The sequence below is a fragment of the Podarcis raffonei genome, chromosome 7, assembly GCF_027172205.1.
Source record: "Podarcis raffonei isolate rPodRaf1 chromosome 7, rPodRaf1.pri, whole genome shotgun sequence".
NCBI lineage: Eukaryota > Metazoa > Chordata > Lepidosauria > Squamata > Lacertidae > Podarcis > Podarcis raffonei.
In genome coordinates, this window is record NC_070608.1 from 1,530,647 (window position 1) to 1,555,546 (window position 24,900).

The 24,900-nt window shown below is 47.3% G+C and overlaps 1 protein-coding gene across 1 annotated transcript; it reads left to right on the plus strand.

The window, feature by feature from the left end:
• Nucleotides 1–675: 675 nt before the first annotated feature.
• Nucleotides 676–21,378, plus strand: FOXH1 (forkhead box H1). Its single transcript, XM_053395074.1, has 3 exons — nucleotides 676–936; nucleotides 18,952–19,056; nucleotides 20,356–21,378. The coding sequence occupies exons 1-3, from the start codon at nucleotides 676–678 to the stop codon at nucleotides 21,376–21,378; spliced, it is 1,389 nt and encodes a 462-aa protein (XP_053251049.1).
• The last annotated feature ends 3,522 nt before the right edge of the window (nucleotides 21,379–24,900 follow it).

Below are 24,900 nucleotides of genomic sequence, written 5' to 3' on the forward strand. Positions count from 1 at the left end.
TATATTTGTAAGTGCAGAACTTGACATTTGTCCCTCTGGAAACTCATTTTTGTTAGTTTGGGCCCAGTTCTCCAATCTCCTAAGGTCACCTTGAATCCCGATTATGTCTTCTGCAGCATTAGCTACGTCCCCCCCCATAATTTCCGTAACACTACCCCTCCCACTTTGACAACCTTTGGGGCCCCTTCCCACCCCACAAATCTGTGATTCATCGATCAAGAACCACCCTGCCAGGGAAAGGATAGGTTGCTCGCTACGAATTAAAACTCCAGTTTGTGGGCTCCTGTTTAGCCCGGGGACCTGGTTCTGCTCCAGATGTTTGGTGTGCCCGTTGCAAATGGCAGCACCATTAGGCGCCGCTACCAAGAGGTGCAAATCCTCCACCTCCGCATGCCTGCAGTAGGCATCTCATGGGGCTAACCCAGGCTCTGGATCTCTGTCCCAGAGATTAGCAGCCAGATGTTAATGGTTTGCCAACTGGCCCCTGCGCCCCTCCCCTCACACCCTTCTGCCCTGCAGGATCTCCATCTCCAGGCTGAGATTCCATCATCAGCATGATAAAGACATGAATGGGTTCCAAATCTTCCTCCTCCTTTAGGGCAACAAGCTGTTTATCCTAGGTCAGTTGACCAACCCTTCAGGCTCTCCCAGGCGGAGGCAGCAGCAGCAGCAGCAATGTCTGCCACCTCCACTCCACAGCAAAATCCTGAGAATGGCACCCTGGGCCAGGACCCCACCCCGGGGGGCAAGGAAGCTCTGGGGTCTGCCGAGGAGCCTGGTGGCCGGCAGGGCGAGGGTCTGGCCAAGGAAGCGGGCAGAAAAGCAAAGAGGAAGAAGAAAAACTACCACCGTCACCCCAAGCCCCCCTACACCTATTTGGCAATGATTGCACTGGCCATCCAGACCTCTCCAAGCCGGAAGCTTAAATTGTCCCAGGTAAGATGATCAGAGGGGTGGGGGGCGAGGGGGGGCGTCCCTACAAAAGGATATTGTGGAATTGGGAAAGGAGCAGAAAAGGGCCACCAAAATGATGGCGCAGATGGAGCAACTCTCCTATGAAAAAAGGAGACTCTTTAGAGAAAAAGCTATCATCATCATCATTATTATTATTATTTATTGCTTGTACCCAGCTCATCTGACTGGGTTGCCCCAGCCACTCTGGGCAGCTTCCAACAGAATTTACAGGATACACCCGACTGTAAAAGCTGCCTTCAGATGTCTAGGGAAGGTCCTAGAATTGGTTCTCTCTTTGAGGCGAGGCAATAGATGTTTATAAAATTGCACAGCATCCCAGGAAGCTGAGTGCTGGGAGATTCAGGATGAGTAAAAGTAAGTCCTCCAGGCAGCCCAGAGTTAAACTGCAGGAGGCAGAGATGGCCCCCAACTTGGCTGGCTTTTAAAGAGGAATGGATAAATTCATGGGCTACTAGCCAGAATGGCTGGGCTTTGCCACCACAGCTGGAGGCAGTTACTGGAAATTTCAGGAAAGGAGAGAGAAGGCTCTTGTGCTCAGATCCTGTTTGTTGTTTTCCCACGATGGGCATCAGGTTGGCTGCTGTGAGAACAGGATTCTGGAATAGACAGATAATTTATTACGGTCAAATGGGAATTTTTTACTGCTCAGGACTTAATGGCATTTGCTTCCATTACGAATTCAGCGGCCCTAGGATTAATATCCTTTGCCTTGTACAATGTGTTTGAGCCCAGAAAACGTAAGGATTTCATCTTGACCTTTTTTAGGCTTGGAGCTTTCCTGAACTTACTTGCAGGGATACTTCTTGTGATTTCTGTGATGCTGGAAAAGCTGGGCCCGATCCTTGTGGAGCCTCACAATTCAACTGGAGTTTAATTCGTCCCTCAAAGGCTGCAGAACAGGCTGCCTTAACGCAACAGCTCTTTCCAAATCATGGGGACTTAGTTTCCACTTTGATCTTTCAGGATTGCGGGATGTATTTGAAATTCTGACATCCCTTGGCTTGTGCAGAGAATGGGCTCCCTTGTCTTGCAACCATTGCTGCTTTCCAGGGTCTCTTGCAGGAGAGTAAAAGCAAGGCTGCTCATGTTTTTATGAGAGTGCCTGCCCCTCTTCCAGGGCTTCATTCTGGTCCAAGTAATCAGGATTGCTCTCTATTTACCCATCAGAGATTGTCTTACCCCATACGGACCCATTCAACCACTTCGATCCAAAATAACACCCTCCCCACATTTGCAGAAATTCAATCTTTTAGCGTGGTGGCACCTATACACTTTGGAACCCCCTGCCTATTGATATTCAGCGCCCGATGGGAACATTTTTGTTCAGACCAGCCTAGCTAGATATTTAGAACTGTAGAGTTGGAAGGGAGCTTAGGATCATCTAGTCCAACCCCCTGAAATGCGAGATTTAATCCTGTTTTCATCTATTTTAACTTTTCAGAAGTCTAAGATTGTTGTCAAATTTCCTTACTGGTGCTTTGAGGGATTTTGGTTTTTTTGCAATCAAGCGGTGTATACCTTTTAGGAAATGAAACAAATATTCTAGATCATCCTGGGGTCAGGCTAGGGCTAGGATTTCAAAGACCAGGGCTCTTATCTGCCTAAGGACTGCTCCTTCCCAAACCAGTTAGCAAAATGCCTTGCTCCAAGCCTTTATTATCTCTGAAATTGAGGGAATATTTACTTCCAGATACCCGTTTCTCTCCCCCCCCCCCCAGCTGTGCTAAGCTGCTTCAGCAAGATAAAAAGCCCTCTGGGATATCTAAGAATCTCCTCTTCCCGCCCCCTTCCAACACCTCTGCATGGGGGAAGCCATCCTCACCAAAAACCCCTTGATAGTATTTTTAGAAGGGGGGAGATGTTTGGTTTTTGTGCAATTCAGGGTGGAGGAAACTAAAGAGGGAGTACAATAATTCAGGTTTTAATAAGAAAAACACATTATTATTATTATTATTATTATTATTATTACTATTATTATTATTATTATTATTATTATTATTATTATTATTATAATACATCAGTGGTTTACAATATAAAAACAGAAAAATACATAACATGGTAACAAACAAGATCAATACACACCTCCCCCAGTTTAAAAGACCATAGGATAATTAGCCCAGGTTATTTTTATTCATTCATGATAATTCTAATTTGGATTATATGGAGAACTTGGGGCAGAAAAAAAAGTGTTATATCTATTATTAGTCGTCCCCAGGCTAGACCCATTGAAATGAATGACCCTGAGTGATTTAGCTCCGTTAATTTGAGTGGCTCTACTCTTGAGAAGAATTTCTCCCTCTCCCAGAAGCCTACAATTTGTGGTTCTTCCTGCAGCAGATTTTGGACGAAGGGGTGTATATACTTTTCCCACTCAGTGCAGGGTTAATCTATGGAACTCCCTGCCACTAGATGTCGATGATGCTGGCTGAGAGTCCTTTGAAGGCGATGAGAGTGGGCCTTATGCCTCTGAATTACAGCCACGGGTGTAATTCTGGGGAATAACTAGTTTGGAGGAGCGACGGCCATCCTTGGGGGAGCAAAGGGGTTCATTCATGCAATATGTTGTTGTTGTTGTTTAGTCGTTTAGTCGTGTCCGACTCTTCGTGACCCCATGTACCAGAGCACGCCAGGCACCTCTGTCCTCCACTACCTCCCGCAGTTTGGTCAAACTCATGCCGGTAACCTCGAAAACACTATCCAACCATCTCGTCCTCTGTCGCCCCCTTCTCCTTGTGCCCTCCATCTTTCCCAGCATCAGTGTCTTCTCCAGGGAGTCTTCTCTTCTCATGAGGTGGCCAAAGTACTGGAGCCTCAGCTTCACGATCTGTCCTTCCAGTGAGCACTCAGGGCTGGTTTCCTTCAGAATGGAGAGGTTTGATCTTCTTGCAGTCCATGGGACTCTCAAGAGTCTCCTCCAGCACCATAATTCAAAAGCATCAATTCTTCGGCGATCAGCCTTCTTTATGGTCCAGCTCTCACTTCCATACATCACTACTGGGAAAACCATGGCTTTAACTATACAGACCTTTGTTGGCAAGGTGACGTCTCTACTTCTCAAGATGCTGTCTAGGTTTGTCATTGCTTTTCTCCCAAGGACAGGCGTCTTTTAATTTCGTGGCTGCTGTCACCATCTGCAGTGATCATGGAGCCCAAGAAAGTAAAATCTCTCACTGCCTCCATTTCTTCCCCTTCTATTTGCCAGGAGGTGATGGGACCAGTGGCCATGATCTTCGTTTTTTTGATGTTGATCAAAATATATTGTCATGCAATATAGGACCAGAATATATTGTGGCTGAAAAACAGGGCAGCATACAGGGTGCAGGGTGAAGTTTAGAAATTGGAAAGGCAGCGGTGGTGCAATGGTTAGAGCACTGGACTAGGAAGTGGGAGACCAGGATCAGTGGCGGAGCAGCCGCGATGGCACCCCACCAGGATCATGTTCCTCCGCCAGTGACCAGGGTTCGAATCCCCGTCCCTTGGCAGTGAAGCTTACTGGGTGTGGCCTCAAAGGCCGGTTGCTGCTTCTCAGCTGAGCTTACCTCACAGGGCTGTTGTGCGGATGACACAAGGATGGAGAGAACCACGTCGCCACCTGGAGGCCCTTAGCGGAAAGGTGGGCTCAAACACAATTAATATGTTTGAGAGGCACTCTGTGCATTCTCAGAGGCCCTCGACCCAAGCGGTCGGGCTTGGCCATTGCTATTGAGAGTCAAGGACTACCTTTTGGCAACGCTTTGTGGAAGGTCCCTCTGGAAATTTATCCTGGCTCCTGCTTATAGTCTTCAGCAAGGGTCAGCAAACTTTTTCAGCTGGGTCCCTCGTTTGAGAACCAAGGGACCACTGTATTGATTAAGTTTCTTTCCTTGAAGTTTGGATTTTGCTCTTGTGATGTCTGCACGGAGTGTGGCTTACTCTCCGGTAAGTGTGCAGCCTGACCCAGATCTGGCTCGATTTGATGCCCCTGTGGATCTCCTGGGCAAATGTCTTGGGAGTGGCTGCCTGGGTGATGCAACAGACAATTGAGAGGGCTTGGAGAGAGAGGGCACCAGCAGGGAGGCGAGTTCGAGTGATGCTGCATTATTCCAATGCAACATTCCTCTCCCCTCCACCAAAGCAATTTGCACCCTGCTGGCGCTAATCCCCATCTGGCTTGACTGATCTCTGACCCATGGATGATGTGGGGAAGATATTTACACTAGATACAGTAGGAGGAATAAGCCTGCTCAGCTGACAGGTGCCTGGGGAGATAACAGGCTTCTTGGGTCAGTGGCAAAGATTACCTTTATCCATCCAGACCCTAAGCTTCCCCACTCAATGACCCCCCCCCAGTTCTCCTAACTCTGAAGACCCCTGGGTGGGCAGACTAAGGCCCAGGGGCCGGATCCGGCCATAGCTGTCAACATTTCCCTTTCCTTGCGAGGAATCCTATTCGGAATAAGGGAATTTCCCGTAAAAAAGGAAAACGTTGACAGCTATGGATCCGGCCCAATCGCCTTCTCAATCCAGACAGTCTGGGAATCAGTGTGTTTTTACATGAGTAGAATGGGTCCTTTTATTTAAAATGCATCTCTGGGTTATTTGTGGGGCATAGGAATTCGTTCATTTCCCCCCCAAAAAATATAGTCTGGCCCCCCACAAGGTCTGAGGGACAGTGGACCGGCCCCCTGCTGAAAAAGTTTGCTGACCCCTGGTATAAGCTAAACAAGCTATAGCTTAGGGCCCCCCAAAAAAAATTTAAAGGAAAAAACAACCTGGATGTATTGTATTTCAGTTCAACACTTGCTCTGATAAAATACATATTTTGTTACATGCAAATGGCTTTAGATACCTATTACCGGTAGGTCCATAAATTACCATATAGCATATATTCAACACAAAAAGCAGCGACAATTTGCTGCTGACAAAGGACAGCTGGACATATAAAGGGCCCCATTACCTTCAGCAGCTTAGGACCTCCTCGTCAAACCGAAATCTGGCCCTGATGGCTACGCAGAACTGCAGCCCTCAAGATTATTAAATTGCATTTTAACCTGTATTTTAAATTCGGGTTTTTTTGTTTTTGCTTTTTTCCTCCCTCTCTTATTCCCCTATTACGTTTTTACTGTGGTTTTATATTATTGGTGTTAGCCGCCCTGAGGCTGGCTCTGGCCGGGGAGGGCAGGGTATAAATAAAAAATATTATTATTATTAATTATTTATTATTATTATTATTATTATTATTATTATTATTATTATTATGGGGTGGGCCAGGGTTACCTATGTGGGTTTTTAAACATTGGAAGCCAGCTTTGGATCTCAACGTGGGAGAATGGCGAGATACGGTTCCCGTTTCCTGTTCCAGACATCCTCTACCTCTATCCCAGAAAAGAAATTAAGAGACTCATAGAATTGTCGAGTTGCCAAGGGTCATCTAGTCCAGCCCCGTGTGTTGCAGGAAACGTTTAATTATTAGAAGCTTGTATTTCTGGCAGTGAGAGGCAGGTACAGCTGCTTAATAATAATAATAATAATAGTTTTTTATTTATACCCCGCCCTTCCCGGTTCAGAAAACCAGGCTCAGGGCGGCTAACAAGAAATTTAAAACACTTAATTGATGCAACAAAAAACAGCATAAAATACAATATAAAACGTGAATAACAATAAATTCAGAATTCAAAAATCAATTTTGGGGGGAAAGCCATCCAATAAACATTAGATGATCCCCAGGGCTAGCTGGCTAAATTAGTCCTATCTGGGCCAGCGAGGAGACCAGGGGAGAATTAGCTGTGGGATCCCAGAGCGGGGAATCTTCATAAAAAGGGGAGGGGGAGGGAAGGAAGGGGAATAAAAGTTCAAATTGAAAGCCAGGCGGAATAGCTCTGTCTTACAGGCCCTGCGGAAGGAGGTTAAATCCTGCAGGGCCCTGGTCTTAGGGGACAGAGCATTGCACCAGGTCGGAGCCACCACAGAGAAGGCCCTGACCCTGGTAGAGGTTAATCTGACTTCCTTAGGGACCTCTAAACTATGATTATTCATGGACCTTAAGGTCCTCCGCGGGGCAGACCAGGAGAGGCGGTCCCGTAAATACAAGGGCCCTAAGCCACAAGAGTGATGCTCGAAACAGGGGGGTGGTGCCGGGCTCCCTAATTTGGGAGTCGGTTGCGAGGCCTTTCAGGTCCAGCCTTTCTCCACCTGTGGGTCCCCAGATGTTGTTGAACTACAACTCCCATCACCCCTAGCTACCAAGGCCAGAGCTCAGGGATGATGGGAGTTGTAGTCCAACAACGTCTGGGGACCCACAGCTGGAGAACGGCAAGCAGTTACAATTCGTGGCCATGCAGACCTGGGTCTCAATCGGATGGGGGAAAGTTCCTTTTCTGCCCCTCTCTATGCAGAAAAGCACACCCAGCTGAACTCTTTCCTGCAAGCCTCAAGGGGTGGATGGCACCGAAGGCAGTTTTTCCTCTGTTTACATTTTTGGGTCATCCAGGTTTTCTCCCACATGAGGAGTCAGGTCAATGTCTTACCTGGTTCAAGGTGGTTTCAAAAGCTCCCTCCCTCACGCCTTGTCTGGACAGCTGGAAGGCAGGCTAAGAAGTACAGCTTCTCTTATTGACAATTTGATGATCAATATAAATGATAAATAGGACTAATTCAGCCAGCTAGCCCTGGTGATCATCTAATGTTCATTGGATGGATTTCCCCCCTAAATTGATTTTTGAATTCTGAATTTATTGTTCTTCACGTTTTATGCTGTTTTTTGTTGCCTCAATTAAGTGTTTTAAATTTGTGGTTAGCCACCCTGAGCCCGGTTTTCTGAACCGGTAAGGGCGGGGTAATAATAATAATAATAATAATAATAATAATAATAATAATAATAAATTTTATTAAATATGAATCATAGTAGAGTTGGAAGGGGTCTCCCCTACGGTCATCTAGTCCAACCCCCTCCAGTGCAGGATCTGGTACAGGTCTGAAGTTGACCGAGTGCTGAAGATGCTGAAGGGAACTTGGTGGTTTCTCAGCTTCAACTGGTGTTGGCTGGAAATGGAGTAAAGGTAAAGGTAAAGGTAAAGATACCCCTGCCCGTACGGGCCAGTCGTGACCGACTGGGGTTGCGTGCTCATCTCACTTAAGAGGCCGGGAGCCAGCGCTGTCCGAAGACACTTCCAGGTCACGTGGCCAGCGTGACGAAGCTGCTCTGGCGAGCCAGCACCAGCGCAGCGCACAGAAACGCCGTTTACCTTCCCGCCGAAGCGGTACCTATTTATCTACTTGCACTTTGATGTGCTTTCGAACTGCTAGGTGGGCAGGAGCTGGGACCGAGCAACGGGAGCTCACCCCGTCACGGGGATTCGAACCGCCGACCTTCTGATCAGCAAGTCCTAGGCGCTGAGGTTTTACCCACAGTGCCACCCGCGTCACCCGTGTTGGCTGGAAATGGAGAGTCTGTGCTAAAATTGGCCCATTGTGAGCATCTGACCCCTGAGGAACTCGACTCCATGAGTCTCTCACTTTGCAGTTGCAGAGGCTGCCCAGAAGGGGGCATCCTGTTCCATCTCTGGTGGGGAATGCAATTAAGCCAGAGGTTTTCATCCTTTTTGAGTCCATGGCTCCCTTGACCAACTACACTCATACCTCATGTTGCGTCCGCTTCAGGTTGTGTTTTTTCGGGTTACAGACCGCCGAAACCTGGAAGTACCGCAACGGGTTACTTCCAGGTTTCGGTGGTCGTGCATGCGCAGAAGCGCTAAATTGCGCTTTGTGCATGCACAGAAGTGCCGAATCGCAACCCACGCATGCGCAGCTGCGGGTTGCGAACGTGCATCCCACACGGATCACGCTCGCAACCTGAGCGTCCACTGTACATTATTTCTGTGGCACCCCTGGGGGGCATAAGCATCCAGTTAGGTCACCCTTTGCTTGCAGAGCCGGCAGCCCCTCATCCTTTTCCAAACCTGCCCCCCCCCGGGGTTCCTCTCCTCTCCCCTCTCCTTGGGAGTCCTTTGCGCAGCCGCTGCTGCCACCCCTGGTCTCTAAGCTTCTCCCCCCCAAAAAAATTAGAGGGGGGTTCCTCACGCTGCCCCACAGGGCAGAGGATGCCCGCAGTCTTAGTGGCCCAACGGAGACTGGCCAAAGGTGAAAGCGAGGCCAGCACCTTATCTTGGGAGCCAGCAATGGCAGGATCAGGGCTAATAATAATAATAATAATAATAATAATAATTTCTATCCTGCCCTCCCCAGCCGAAGCCAGGCTCAGAACGACTAACAATAAAAGTAACACAGTTTACATAAAATCGCAATCAATTAATTAAAATACATTCTAAAATCAATTCAGAATCAAATTAATGGCAACCATTGGGCTAGAGTTCTGTGAGGATGACCAAAGAAGGGGGTCAGGCTGTGCCTTGGCCAAAGCCTGGTGGAACAGCTCTTTCTTGCAGGCCCTGAGGAAAGATGTCAAGTCCCGCAGGGCCCTAGTCTCTTGGGACAGAGCATTCCACCAAGTCGGGGCCAGTACTGAAAAGGCCCTGGCCCTAGCTGAGACCAATCTAACCACCTTGCAACCTGGGACCTCCAGAATGTTGTCATTTGTGGACCTTAAGGTCCTCCGTGGGACATACCAGGAGAGGTGGTCCCGTAGGTACGTGGGTCCTAGGCCGTATAGGGCTTTAAAGGTCAAAACCAGCTCCTGTATTCCACCGGGAGCCAGTGTAGCCGGTAGAGCACCGGATGAATGTGATCCTGCGGCTGCTCATGTCTTTGGGAGACATTAGAAGAGGGAGGGAAGGAAAGGAAAGAGGGACAGAGTGAAGGGAGAGGGGAACGGTTAATCATTAATATTATCTACACATAGTAAATTCCGGCACTCTGCTAGGATGGCTACACAAGCTCAAACTCAAAAATGCAGTTATTTGCAAAGCCTAAATCAGACAGGTCAGGAGGCCGTTTCCTGTCTAACCAGCTATCTGAAACTGCTGATGCTAGCTACAGGTCAGAAGGTCGTTTCCTGCCTAGCCAAAAACTGCTGTCAACTAAAAACCACTAGCAAGATGTTTCCTGCTTTGCTTCTGCTTTAAGTAATGCAAGATAAGAAGAGATACGAAGGGAATGCTTAGCTAGCAAAAGAAAGACACGTGTACAAGAAGGTGGGAGGGGGTGCTTACTGAGCAGAGAAAATGCTTAACCAGCAGAGGAAGTGCTTAGCTAGCAGCCTTAGCCAGCAAATATTGATATGCCCTAAAAGGGAATGAGTTGAAAACTTGCCAAGCTGATTGGGGAAGTTTTGGGGGGAGGTATGGGAGGAGGGTGAATGCTTTCAGGTATAAAAATGCTTGCTGAACATGGTAACAACACAGTCAGATTTCAGAAACTATATTCTGCTGACTGTCTCTGTGCACAGATTTGCAATAAAACTCTTTTCTCTGACCAAGAAGTCTCTGGAATTGTTTTTCCCCTCTGGCCACGGGGTTGGCGGACCGCTGGACCTCCGGGTACTGCTAATCTAAGGCTTCATTTTGGGGGCTCGTGTCCGGGATGGGTCCCCACCCCACGAAAGGTGGACCGAGGGGCCAGACTCGACCGGGTGAGCAACCAGGACCAGCGCTCGCAATCTCCAGCGCGCACCCTGCCAGTTCGTAGGGGGAGATCGCCACGCTGTGCCTGAGCCGAGACACCCAGTCGGGAGAGAAAAGAGGACGGCCGAAGGAGGGAATCCGCAGCGGAAAACGGTAAGCCCAAGGGAAAGGGCGTGGGCCCCAAGGAAAAGGGGGGCGAGGTCTGATCAAGCCTCACCTGGTTGTGCAGAGGGCCGCCAGGAAGGGAACTGGCCGATTGCAGTAGTTTGCCGCCAGTAAGGTTGGGTAAAAGGGAAACAGAGGGGAAATTGTATTGGTGTGTTTTGTGTGTTGCATGTTGAAATTATAATGGTGTGATTTGTATGTTATATGTTGCATGTCGGATACCCCAGTGACTGAATTGTTGTCAAGTGTGGGTCGGGGCCTAGCGTTCCCCTTGGCCGAGCGATTGCAGGGTTGTGCATTTTCTGCCAGGGCGACCTCGGCAGGTCACAATCTGTAGTGCGTGGAGTGTGAAAGAATTTACAGCCCATTAGGTGCGGGGTATCTGGAAAAAAAAAAAAATGGGGTCTGGGGCAAGCTAACGTAGTCCTCTGAAATGTTTTTTAAAGAACTGGAAAGCGGCCACAAAGCATGATGATTGGGGGTTCAAATTGAGAAGACAGAGGATGAGGACATTGTGTGAAGTTGATTGGCCCCAACAAACTAACTGGCCCTCGGAGGGGAGCTTTGATTTGCAACTAATCAGCCCACTATATCAAAATATCTTGAACATCCACCCAGACCAGATCCCTTATATTTCTACTTGGAAAACCAATGTAGAAAAGAATCCACCGTGGTTGAAAGCCTGCCAAGGCGACGCCCCACGAAATACAATCTGTACAGTTCGACCGGCAGGGAAGGCAGAAAAGCCCCCGGTGATACCAGAGCCAGAAGGAGAAGAGGGGGAAGTCATTAAACCGCCGCCACCCTATGCTCCACCAACTGCCCCTCTAGCGAATCCCCCAGGCCCAGGGCCCCAGGACTAGGGAGGAGCCGGCCCTCAGCCTGAACCCTCCAAGGTTGATGAATTAGAGAGCGAAGAGGAAGAGGATGATGAGGAGTTTATGAAGGGACTAATTGAGTTAGCAAAGAAAGGAAAAATGTGGACACAGTATCAGACATTGAGATTGCAACAGTATGTACAACCCTATGCGAAAGAAGTGGATGTTAGTTCCCATTTGTTGGCAGCAGCAGGATGTTTCCCAACACAAGGGAAGTAATGGCAGAAGGAATGGATAGAAGCAGCAACCAGTGCGTCCCTCTATAAGTCCCATAAGGCACAGAAAAAGGGTGGGACTGCAATGATGCCTCTATGCAGAGTGTATGACCCACCAGCCCCCCAGGACAGGGTGGGGAAGCACCACCTTGCACTTATACAGTCCAACATGTGCCTTTTTCAAGTGCTGATGTGTGCAATTGGAGAAATTAGAACCCTACCTTTGAGGAGAACCCAGATGATATTGCCAACGCCCCATTATAAAGGCTGCCTTTGTAGCTCAGGCAGCGTCCAATATTCGCCAAAAGAAAAAATCCAGAAGCATGAGGGGTGCATCGGCCATGGGCTGGAATAGATGTTGGAAATAGCTCAAACCACTTACAATCAGAGAGATGAGGAGGCCCAGAGAAAAAAGGAGAAGTATCAAACAAGGAAGTTGATGACATTACAGGCAGCCGCCCCCACCCCTCAGAAAAGAGGAAGTGCCCGGGGAGGAGGGCGAAGCCGTCTGGGGAGGAATCAGTGCGCCATCTGCCGACAGGAAGGGCACTGGAAGAGAGAATGCCCTATTCTATTATTAGGAAGAGATTTGTTGGTAAAGTTGCAAGCCCAAATTACTTTTAAGCCATCGGGAGAAGCCACATTGTCCACTATGTCACTTGGGGAACTGGTTGTGGAGGCACCCCTGAGGGAGTACTGGCGCCTCATGATAATAAAAGAAGAGGAGGGACCCATCCCCGCCAGTATTCTGGAACAAGTGAACCCCCCAGGAATGGCAAAGAATATCCCACCAATAATCGTGAAGCCCAAGCCATTTGTCAATCCTGTTGCAGTAAATAAGTATCCCATCCCACGAAGGGCGACTGAAGGAGTGTAGGTGCATCTAGAGCGACTGCTCCAACATAGGATCTTGAGGCAATGCCAATCACAGTGGAACACCCTTTTGTTACCAGTGAAGAAAGGAAGCAGGCTATTATCCTGATACCAGAGCCAAAGAACTGCAGAGAACTCCGTGGCTTTCTGGGGTCTGCAGGATTTTGTAGGATATGGATATTTAATTACAGCATCATTGCCAAGCCTCTACATGAGTCAACCAGAGGAACTGAGAGAGACCCCTTTGTTTGAGGCACAGAACAACAGCAAGCCTTCGTGGATTTGAAGAGGGCACTACAGCAAGCCCCAGCGCTTGGCATCCCAAACCCTGAGAAACCCTTTACTCTATTCGTGGATGAGGACCAAGGGACAGCGAAAGGCGTTTTGTGCCAAAAATTGGGAAGCTGGCAGCAGCCCGTGGCATACCTATCTGAGCGCCTGACGCCTACAGAACAAGGCTTACCGCCATGCATGAGAGCAGTTGTGGCAGTAGCCACCCTACTGAACAAAGCAGACAAATTTACTTTTGGCCAAGACACTGTTTGTGTGACCCCGCATGCAGTCCCAGCTCTGCTTGACCTCCAGAGGAAATCAGGTGGCCCACCCACAAGCCTTATTGGACCTCCTGGATGCAGTATGGGAGCCCGAGGCAGTGGCAGTTATCCATTGCTATGGCCACAAAACTGGACCAGGAGAAGTGGCCAGAGGAAATCGATTGGCAGACAGAGTGGCCAAGGAAGCAGCTCGGGAACTAGCCCCCACCTCGGTTATTGGAGCCCTGGTCCCAGAAGAAATTTTAAGCACCGCTGACAAGCCAGCTTATACCAAGCAGGAAAAGGACACTGCAGACGCCCAGGAACTGACATTAACCAAAGAAGGATGGTACCTTACTCATGATGACAGAATATGGATTCCAGAGTCCCTTTCTCGGCAGATTGCTCAGAGATACCATGAGTCCACCCACATGGGACCAGATGCCACAACCAGACAGCTGAAGCAGTGCTTCTACATAGCCCACCTTTATCAACTGGCAGCCCAGATTTCCAGGAAGTGCCCGCTATGTCAAAAGAATAATCCCAGAACCGGACCACTGGCTCCCCCAGGGATTCAGCACAGTGGAACGGCACCTATGGAAGATCTTGTCGTGGACTTTACTGAATTACCCCGTTGTGGACTACACCGCTACCTGCTGGTGGCAGTGTGCACCTACACCGGATGGGTCGAAGCATGGCCCACAAAGACTGAAAAGGCATTTGAAGTAACCAGGTGCCTGCTTAGGGAGATCATTCCCCGCTATGGACTACCTAGGTCAATAGGATCTGACAATGGACCAGCCTTTGTCCACTCAGTTTTGCAATAACCCCCCATGTTAGTCAAAATGTGCAGTTTGATAATTATGTGCAGTAATTCTCCCGAGATTTTCTCTCTGTCTTAACAGGTGGACCCAGGCCCATTGCTGTTAAAGTTGCTGACCTCACCCCTTGGGTCCACCACACTTAAGTGAAGAAGGCTATTTTAGATTGGACAGTTACACCAAATCCTGATGATCCTCTGAAGCTAACCATCTCCAGAAGAGCGCCAGACGACTGGACAAGTGGATGGGAGGGACGCCCGCGGGCAGCGTCCCCAACGTAGAGACTTTTTTTTCCCAGCAAATTCTGAGGCACCGCCAGGACTTTTGATATTGGGGCCAGAACTCTTTGATATGGTCACTCCGTGTGTCAGGCCTCTGCAAGGGTGGATATATATATTCCTGTGGGTATATGTTAATATATGTAGAGGGAGAAGCCCCTTTCGGATACAGTGTGTTGGGAAGAAATCATGAGAGTATTAAGCATCCACAAGGACAGGTGGGAAAATTGGTTAAGGTAATAGGCTCCTCCTCAGAGAGGTGGGACACAACCTCCCAAAAAGCAAGGCAGCTGATAGAGCACGAGTATCAGTGGGCCCTTCAGCAATAAAATAGATATGTCCCAGATAATAATGTCAGCATTTCAGCCACCATTGATCACATGGAAACAATGATAGCCAGGAACCCGCTGAAAACTACAGGAGGTGATCTATGGGGTTGGTTGTATTCCTGGCTCCCTGATGGCAGTTGGCTCAGGAATGTTATAGTATTATTGGCAGGACCGCTATTAATCCTTTTGCTTCTTTGCCTCTGTATCCCCTGCTTATTGCAATGCTTGCAGCAAATGATGCAAAGACTCCTGTCACGGAAGCTAGGACCCACAGTCATCGCTGTGATGAGGGAGTATAGGCCCATACCCCAGAACGAACCTAAGTATTAGGTTGTTCAGAAGAAGAGGAGGGAGTGAAGGGAGAGGGGAACGGTTAATCATTAATATTATCTACACATAGTAAATTCCGGCACTCTGCTAGGATGGCTACACAAGCTCAAACTCAAAAATGCAGTTATTTGCAAAGCCTAAATCAGACAGGTCAGGAGGCCGTTTCCTGTCTAACCAGCTATCTGAAACTGCTGATGCTAGCTACAGGTCAGAAGGTCGTTTCCTGCCTAGCCAAAAACTGCTGTCAACTAAAAACCACTAGCAAGATGTTTCCTGCTTTGCTTCTGCTTTAAGTAATGCAAGATAAGAAGAGATACGAAGGGAATGCTTAGCTAGCAAAAGAAAGACACGTGTACAAGAAGGTGGGAGGGGGTGCTTACTGAGCAGAGAAAATGCTTAACCAGCAGAGGAAGTGCTTAGCTAGCAGCCTTAGCCAGCAAATATTGATATGCCCTAAAAGGGAATGAGTTGAAAACTTGCCAAGCTGATTGGGGAAGTTTTGGGGGGAGGTATGGGAGGAGGGTGAATGCTTTCAGGTATAAAAATGCTTGCTGAACATGGTAACAACACAGTCAGATTTCAGAAACTATATTCTGCTGACTGTCTCTGTGCACAGATTTGCAATAAAACTCTTTTCTCTGACCAAGAAGTCTCTGGAATTGTTTTTCCCCTCTGGCCACGGGGTTGGCGGACCGCTGGACCTCCGGGTACTGCTAATCTAAGGCTTCAAGAGGACATCCCTGACCATCAATTCAAGGCACCCCAGGGTGCCACAGCACCATAGCTGTTAACTTTCCCCCCTTTTTAAGGGAAATTCCCTTATTCTGAATAGGATTCCTCGCAAGAAAAGGGAAAAGTTGATAGCTATGCACAGCAAACTGGTTGAAAACCTCTGACTTAGGTTATCACAGAATTGCAGAGTCAGAAAGGACCATGAGGATAATCCAGCCCCTTGCAATGCAGGAATCTTTTGCCAAGCGTAGGTTTTGAACCCACAACCATGATATTCAGAGTCTCAGGCTTTAGCAACTGAGCTGTCCCACAGCTTAAATCTGACAGCACACACAGCACTGCTCAGTCTTCAGCATCTTGCCCTCAGGTGCAGCTCACCTGTTCTATTCAAAAGGTTGCTTTGAACAAAGCAAAGGCAGGAAATGCAAATCCTCCGAACAGGATATGTCTATAGCTCATTAAAAGAGCTATCTGGTGGGGCGGGGAGAATTCTCCAAGTCATCCCTTTTAGAAACCCTTTATCAGTTCATCTATTTCCTGATAGCTTCTAGGCTGGTTCATACTGAAAGACCTATCTAGAGAACCAAATGCAATAAAGTGCACTACAAGGATAACATAAATATGAATAAAATGCAATGTAAGCCAATATTATAAATACAATCATTTTGTTGTTGTTGTTTAATCGTTTAGTCATGTCCGACTCTTTGTGACCCCCTGGACCAGAGCACTCCAGGCACTCCTGTCTTCCACTGCCTCCCGCAGTTTGGTCAAACTCATGCTGGTAGCTTCGAGAACACTGTCCCACCATCTCGTCCTCTGTCCTCCCCTTCTCCTTGTTCCCTCCATCTTTCCCAACATCAGGGTCTTTTCCAGGGAGTCTTCTCTTCTCCTGAGGTGGCCAAAGTCTTGGAGCCTCAGCTTCACGATCTGTCCTTCCAGTGAGCACTCAGGGCTGATTTCATTAAGAATGGATGCGTTTGATCTTCTTGCAGTCCATGGGACTCTCAAGAGTCTTCTCCAGCACCATAATTCAAAAGCATCAATTCTTCGGCGATCAGCCTTCTTTATGGTCCAGCTCTCACTTCCATACATCACTACTGGGAAAACTAGAGCTTTAACTATACGGACCTTTGTTGGCAAGGTGATGTCTCTACTTTTTAAGATGCTGTCTAGGTTTGTCATTGCTTTTCTCCCAAGAAGCAGGCGTCTTTTAATTTCGTGGCTGCTGTCACCATCTGCAGTGATCATGGAGCCCAAGAAAGTAAAATCTCTCACTGCCTCCATTTCTTCCCCTTCTATTTGCCAGGAGGTGATGGGATCATTAAAAGAGCTTATCTGTGGTGGGGCGGGGAGAATTCTCCAGGTCATCCCTTTTAGAAACCCTTAATCAGTTCATCTTCCTCTTTCCTGATAGCTTCTAGGCTGGTTCGTATTGAAAGACCTCTCTAGAGAACCAAATGCAATAAAGCGCGCTAACATAAATATGAATAAAATGCAATGTAAGCCAATATTACAACTACAGTCATTGCAGCTCATTAATACTATGTTAATTCGAATGAATTATAGCAGTGTATATGTGGTCTATAGTTTTTTCTTCATGAAGTTGGTAAATAAGGTCGTATTGCTTTTTTCCAGCCATCCCATAACTGAATGTGCTCTGTAACCTGATATTTCTGCAATATTCCAGCCATGTTTTCACTGTTAATGTCATGCTAACATTCCCCTTTGTGGCAATTGAAACTTCTGTAGCTGTCAAGAGCTTCATACTAGCTCATAAATATATGTTTTTCCTCACTACATCATTCAGATAACTTGATAAAACCACATTAGAGTGCAGTGGTTTTGTAACCTAATATTAGATAGAATGCGAAGTTATAATGCATAGTTAACCTTTTATCCAAAACAAGTTAATTGAGAAATTAGAAATCCGCTGTATTAGAAGAATTAGAATTTTATTATTACGGTCACAGACCAGTTCCAGCTCACTTACAATATCAGGAAAATCATAAAACACAACAGGGATACATTGAATTGCAGCTGGATATAACAGAGACAATTCAGATATAGCTGCAGTTAAAAATATATGAAATATGAAATGAGTATACCTCATCCCTGAACCACGCTGCATTCTAAATCACCTGTCTGGAGTCAAATACTGCATACTTAATATGTAACATTTAATAATATTTAATAACGATTTCCCCTTATCTCTTGACAGATGGTTTTGACCCAGGCTTTTTGCAAATATAAAATGCCGTATCTGATCCAATATATACTTGGACCAGCCATTTCCCCCCGCAGGAATCGATTTATTTATTTGGTTTATTTCCCAGCTTTGCTCCAAGGAGCTCAAAGCAGCCGATCTTACCCTCTTGTCACAACAACCCTGTGAGGCGGGAAAGGCTTGGAGATAGTGGCCAGTCCAAGGTCACCCGGTCAGCTGCATGGCAGAGCTCTGGTCATTCCAGCAGATGGCGCTGTGTACCAGATTCTGGCCTCCTCCCCTCCAAGGATATTGCAGAATCCTAGAATCCAGAGCCGGCCGTTCTCCATTCCTTCTCCCCAAGAGTTGTATTGCCTGCGTTTCTTTTCTTTCTTTTTTTTAATATAATATTTTTTATTAATTTTCACATATAAATTATAAAATGTACCACAAAGCTTATCACTTATACAATCTTTTTGGACTTCCATCAGCACCTCTGATGATCCACCGTTTTCACCACTCCTTATGCATTTCTGAACTTTATATTGCCTTTACATCTCTTAACAAATCCTCCTCCCCCTTATCCATTTTTACAATACTTCTAATAATACTCTTCACAAAACTTCTTGCAACCCTACAAACGTCTGTTCTTCACAATTACTTTTCAAATAGTCCGTAAATTTACTCCAGTCTTCCGTGAATTTCTGGTCCTGCCGGTTTCGAATCCTTCCTGTTAGTTTATCTAGTTCTGCATAGTCCATTAACTTCATCCTCCATTCTTCAATCGACGGTAACTCTTCTTGCTTCCATTTTTGGGCCAATAATATTCTCGCTGCTGTTATTGCATATAAAAAGAGCTTGCATTCCTTTCTATTTATATCACTCCCCACAATGCCCAATAAGAATGCTTCTGGTTTCTTTATAAATGTATATTTCAATATTTTTTTCAACTCATTATATATCATCTCCCAGTATTGCCTGCGTTTCTAGGGGGCACTGTCCAGGATCAGTGCCCACTGACTCCCGAGGAATCCTTTCACATTTGCTTCCTGCTCTTTTCAGATCATCCAAGAGATCAGCACCCTATTCCCCTTCTTCAAGGAAGGCTACCAGGGATGGAAGGACTCGATCCGCCACAACCTGTCTTCCAACGACTGTTTCTACAAGGTGAGGTGGGGGCGCAAGGGAGGGGGGGTTGGGGCCTGAAGGGGACCCTGCGCTTCAAGAGGGGCCAGAATTGGACAGGATAATTGCAGAGCATAAGCTTATTATTATTATTATTATTATTATTATTATTATTATTATTTTCCCCAGCCACTCTTAGCAGCTCCCAACAGAACACCAAGATCCATGAACAACCATCGTTTAGAGGTCCCTGGCCCTAAGGAAGTCAGATTATCCTCCACCAGGGCCAGGGCCTTCTCAGTGATGGCTCCGACCTGGTGGAATGCTCTGTCCCAGGAGACCAGGGCCCTGCAGGATTTAACCTCTTTCCGTCGGGCCTGTAAGACAGAGTTATTCTGCCTGGCCTTTAATTTGAATTAAGCCTGATCTTTTATTTCCCTTGCCTCCCCTTTTATGAAGATTTCCCTCTCTGAGACCCCACAGCTAATTCTCCCCTGGTCTCCTCGCTGGACCAAGTAGGACCAATTCAGCCAGCTAGCCCTGGGAATTATAGAATCATAGAATAGAATAATAGAATCATAGAGTTGGAAGAGACCACAAGGGCCATCGAGTCCAACCCCCTGCCAAGCAGGAAACACCATCAGAGCACTCCTGACATATGGTTGTCAAGCCTCTGCTTAAAGACCTCCAAAGAAGGAGACTCCACCACACTCCTTGGCAGCAAATTCCACTGTCAAACAGCTCTTACTGTCAGGAAGTTCTTCCTAATGTCTAGGTGGAATCTTCTTTCCTGCAGTTTGGATCCATTGCTCCGTGTCCGCTTCTCTGGAGCAGCAGAAAACAACCTTTCTCCCTCCTCTATGTGACATCCTTTTCTATATTTGAACATGGCTATCATATCACCCCTTAACCTCCTCTTCTCCAGGCTAAACATGCCCAGCTCCCTTAGCCGTTCCTCATAAGGCATCGTTTCCAGGCCTTTGACCATTTTGGTTGCCCTCCTCTGGACACGTTCCAGTTTGTCAGTGTCCTTCTTGAACTGTGGTGCCCAGAACTGGACACAGTACTCCAGGTGAGGTCTGACCAGAGCAGAATACATCTAAGGCTTATTTCCGCTAAATTGATTTCTGAACTTTGAATTTTATTGTTATTCATGTTTTTATACTGTATTTTATGCTGCTTTTATAATTAAAAGTGTTTTAAAGTGTTTTAAATTTGTTGTTAGCTGCCATGAGCCCGGTTTTTGAACCGGGAAGGGCAGGGTATAAATCAAAATTTATTATTATTATTGATAACAATAAAAATAAAAAGCACCTCATTCCTCCCTCCCGTCTCCCGCAGGTGCTGAAGGACCCCTCCAAGCCCAAGGCCAAGGGGAATTTCTGGACCGTGGATGTGAACCGCATCCCCCCGGAGGCCCTAAAACTGCAGAACACCCCCATCTCCCGGCAGGAAGAGCGGGCGTTTGCCGCCGACCTGGCCCCCTATGTGTACCACGGCTGGCCGCTCAACGGAAGACCCCCAGCCCCCCAGAACATGCCCACCCCTGAGGACACAAGGACATTCCCGGCCGGCGAAGGGGTCCCCCAAAACAGCCCCATCAGCATCGACACCCTGCTCAGCGACTTCCAGGACGTGGGTCTGAGCGGGAAGCCCAGGGCAGCCCCCGAGCTGCCCCACAGCCCCTCCGCCGCCCTAGATGCTTGGGGCTCCGTCCCCATCTACCAGGTCTGCACAGGGCACCCAGTTCTGCCCTGGCGGTCCCCTAGCCGCCTGCCAGCCCTCCGTTCCTTCTCCTCCTCCAGCAGCCTCTCTTCCCTGGGGTCCCTGTCCCCCGACGGAAGGCAAGCCAGGTGGCCGAGGCCCAAGAAGGGGCACGCGCCCCACAGCTTGGCCAAGCGCCCCCGGGTCCTCCAGGACCCAGAGAGCAGCAGCTCGGACTCCGACGATGCCCCGCGGGCCGGAGGGCCACACCTGCAGCAGCTGCCCACCTCGTACACCAAGTGCGTGGCCCCCAACGTGGTGGCTCCCCCCAGCTACCCGCCTCCGTTCTCCGCCTTTGCCGCTGTCCCGGGCCTGCCGATTTACAACCCCCTGCCCTTCACAAGCCCCCCGGGGTACTGGGAGCTGCTGCCCAGGCCCCCTGCCACCCTGGCCCATCCCTCGGGTCTCTCACTTGACTTGGACCAAGCCATGCCGCCCAACAAGACCGTCTTCGATGCCTGGTTGACCCAGCCGGCCGACATCGTGTTCCCAGTTGCCAGCGTGGCGGGGCCTTTTTTGCGGAGCACGGTGGTGGCCCCCTACCAGCCCGGCCAGCAGCCAGGAGAAGCGCTGCTGTCCCCAGACCACTTGCCTCTCTGAAAAGAAAAGTTGGACTTAGAGATGGCGCCTTTTGGCTTAATCTCTCCAACACCCGGGATTCGCAACTGCAAATGTTCCAGATCTCACTGGAAAAATCGAAACAGAAATCCCAGTCTCCCTCCATTAGGCGCCATCTTGCCCAGCTCTCTTTGGTTCGCCATTCCTGCACAGCCATAGTTCGTGCACTGGGAACCTCGAGGCTGGACTACTACAATGCGCTCTGCGTGGGGCTGCCCTTGGACCCAGTTCAGAAGCTGCGATCCGATTGCTGACCGGAGCTTCCAGTGAAAACATTGAACTCCCTTGCTAAAGGAGCTGCGCTGGTTGCTCATTTGCTACTGAGCCAGGTTCAAGGTCCTTGTATTGATTTACAAAGGCCTCGACTGGATGACCCAGCCAGCCGACATCGTGTTCCCAGTTGCCAGCGTGGCGGGGCCTTTTCTGCGGAGCACGTGGTGGCCCCCTGCCAGCAGCCGGGAGAAGCGCTGCTGTCCCCAGACCACTTGCCTCTCTGAAAAGAAAGTTGGACTCTGGAGCTTCTGCCCCCTTCTGACCTCTCTCCAACGATTTTGGGCCCCCGTCGATGGGCTACGGGCAGGCTATGAAGCCCCCAGGTGCCCAAGGCTCCCAGAGCACATAGACAGACTTGCTTTTGGTCATTGAGGAGACGGGGAAGGAGAGTCGACCTGCCTACGCAGGCAGCAAGAGTGCTATGGAGAGGCTGAAGGGAGGAATTATTCATGCCCCGCCCCCCCCCCGGGCGCTGGTTAGAGAGTGTCTGGCAGAGACAGAGCACAATGCCCAAGTTGCGCTGCCCCTGGAGGACCCTGGCGCTTTCTGGCCAATCAACATTTTGGAATCTGGAGATCTCCCCCCACCCTCACCCCTTCAGATCTTTCCACCAATCAGGGTCTCAAGTCCTAGGACTGTGATCCCCTCCAAAGACCCTTACGCCAATTGGCACCTAATCATCAGAAGCTTCACAGACCTTCCCCGCCAATTGGCACTCCGGGAGTAGATGCAGAAAAGAGCTTGTTGCTTCCACCTTCTGGTCAACTGCTGAGAATAATGGCTGGTAGCAAGTCTGTCTTTATAAATGCAAGGTTTTTAAAAAATAAATAAAAGGAAAAAGTTGGGGGGGGGACAACTTTGGTCCCGGGGTCGGGCTAGATGACCCTCGGGTCCCTTACGATTCTGCGATTCTACCTTGGGGGTCACCTGAACCCTTCTATCCCAAACCGCTGAGATCATCCGCAAGAGCGTTGCTGGCCACCTCCTGAGTTGGCGAGGATCATCTGACCCCAACAAGAAACCAAACCTTTAGTGTCATCGGCCCAGCCAGTCCTGTGGAACTCCCTGCCACTAGATTCAGCAGGCTCCTTCCGTTTCAACCTGAACTTTTTCTGTGCCTTCAGGCCCTTCAGGAAATGTATTTGCATAATAGTAAGGTGATGGTCTCTGGTTTAAATTTTTAAAGTTTCAATTTTTTTAAAAAAATTGTATATTGTTGTAAACTGCTCTTTTAAAAAAATGATATAGCGGGATGTAAATATTTTTATAAATAAATACAAATTCACTCCGCAGCAAACTATGGTGTTGTGGTGGAATCTACAGGGCAGCAGACGAGGCCATAGGGCTGACGTTATGGGAGATCTCTGTCTCCCCTTTGGGGCTACCATTCCCCACAGAGTCCTCACCTTGCAATGATAAGCTTCAGGAAAATGGGTGCATTTATGTCCAAAGCTTTGCTACCGGGTTGTGGGAATGGGGAGCTGCACAGTTTGCTTCACTTTTGAAAGGAGGGAAGGGGATATTTTGAAAGCTGCGAACCGTGGGCAGGGGAGAGGAAGAGAAGGATGGGGAAATATTTGAAATATTTTTGTGCCAGGTGTCACTGCACGACAGACTCAACATTTCTGCATCTCATGTTCCACCTGAATCAGTTTCTTCCTTTTTTCTGCTGTTGAGGAATTGCCCACATAGAGGGGGGAAATAAGGCATTGCAATGCGAGAGGGTTTCTCCCCCCATGGTAAATATTTATTGGTTTTAAATACCAATAAATGATCATTTACAACGAAGGTAAGTATAGAAAAATTCAATACAGAAGAAAATACATCACGACATAAGAGTAAGAAAAAAGTTAAAAAGACGAAAAAGAATAGAAAGAAGAGATGAAGGAAAAAGAAAAAAACCCAAAAATTTATACAAAATCATGTTCATCAAATAAAAATTTCTGCTTAAAACTTCCAATCGTTCTCACTATACTATTTCTATTATCGTGGTTTTGTCGCACAGCTTTGCGTTATATCCTTCTTCATATATTCCACTAAGGTATTCGTTTCGTTCATTTTTGTTCACAAGTATCATTCAAGTTCTGCTAAGATGGTATCATTTGTACAATATAATTTTAATTTATTCCTTAAATATTTTCCATTCTCCGTTTCCTGATTTAAAGCTCCCCTGACTTTACCCGTCAGTTTTGTTAGTTGGAAATATTCTATCATAAGTGTCTGCCGTTATCGTTAGTGTTCCGCTTTTCCAGTTTCCAATGCGAGAGATTTATAGAGGCATCAAAGCAGCTCTAAAGTTAAGGCAACTGCATTTTTTTTTACCTTTTTGCCTCCCTTTAGACTGTCTGCAAATCCTTTGCATTGCAAAATAATTGAACGACTATGAAATCTGGCACAGGAGACTCAATATTGTTGCATTCCCAGCTGCTAGCGGTCTTGGAAGATTCTTTTAAAATAATAATAATAATAATAATTTTTATTGAATGTTTTTATATTACAAAAAACATTACAACCATATGACCACAAAATACAATTGAGAAATAAAAATTACATACATCAATATTTTGTTTGTTATTTACCATCTTGTTTCCTCCCAAACATCCCATATAAAACACACACAAATAATAATAATAATAATAATAATAATAATAAATATTTTCCCCCTTTTATCTTACAAACTTTTTTCTTCAATTTTTGATTTCCTGTCAAGTCCCTTCGGATATGTTTTATCTTACAATTGAATGTACACAAAACAATAAACCTTTCTATTTAAGTTTTCCAATACATTCAGAAAACACAATAAATCCTTAATTGTTATCCACCTCCTTTTACTTCCTTTGTCACTCGAACGCTAGCACGGAGGCAAAACTATTATTGTATTTTTGAACATATCTTCTATAACCATGCCATTTTCCCGCAAATTTTTGCTTTGAGTTTCCTCTGAGTTTGCTAGTCAATTGAGCCCATCTCCACAAATTCCCATAATTTGATTTGCCAGTCTGTTATTTTGGGAGCCTCCTGATCTTTCCACCCCTTGGCCACAAGTATACGAGCCGCTGCAGTTGCATACATGAATAACTCTTGAATTTTTGGGGATCTCTTTGTCTAAAATACTTAATAGAAATGCCTCCGGTTTTTTAATGAAGGTTATCCCCATCCTCAATTTTAATTCACCGCATATTTCCCCCCAAAAAATCTTAAATCTTTTCACACGTCCACGACATGTGGATC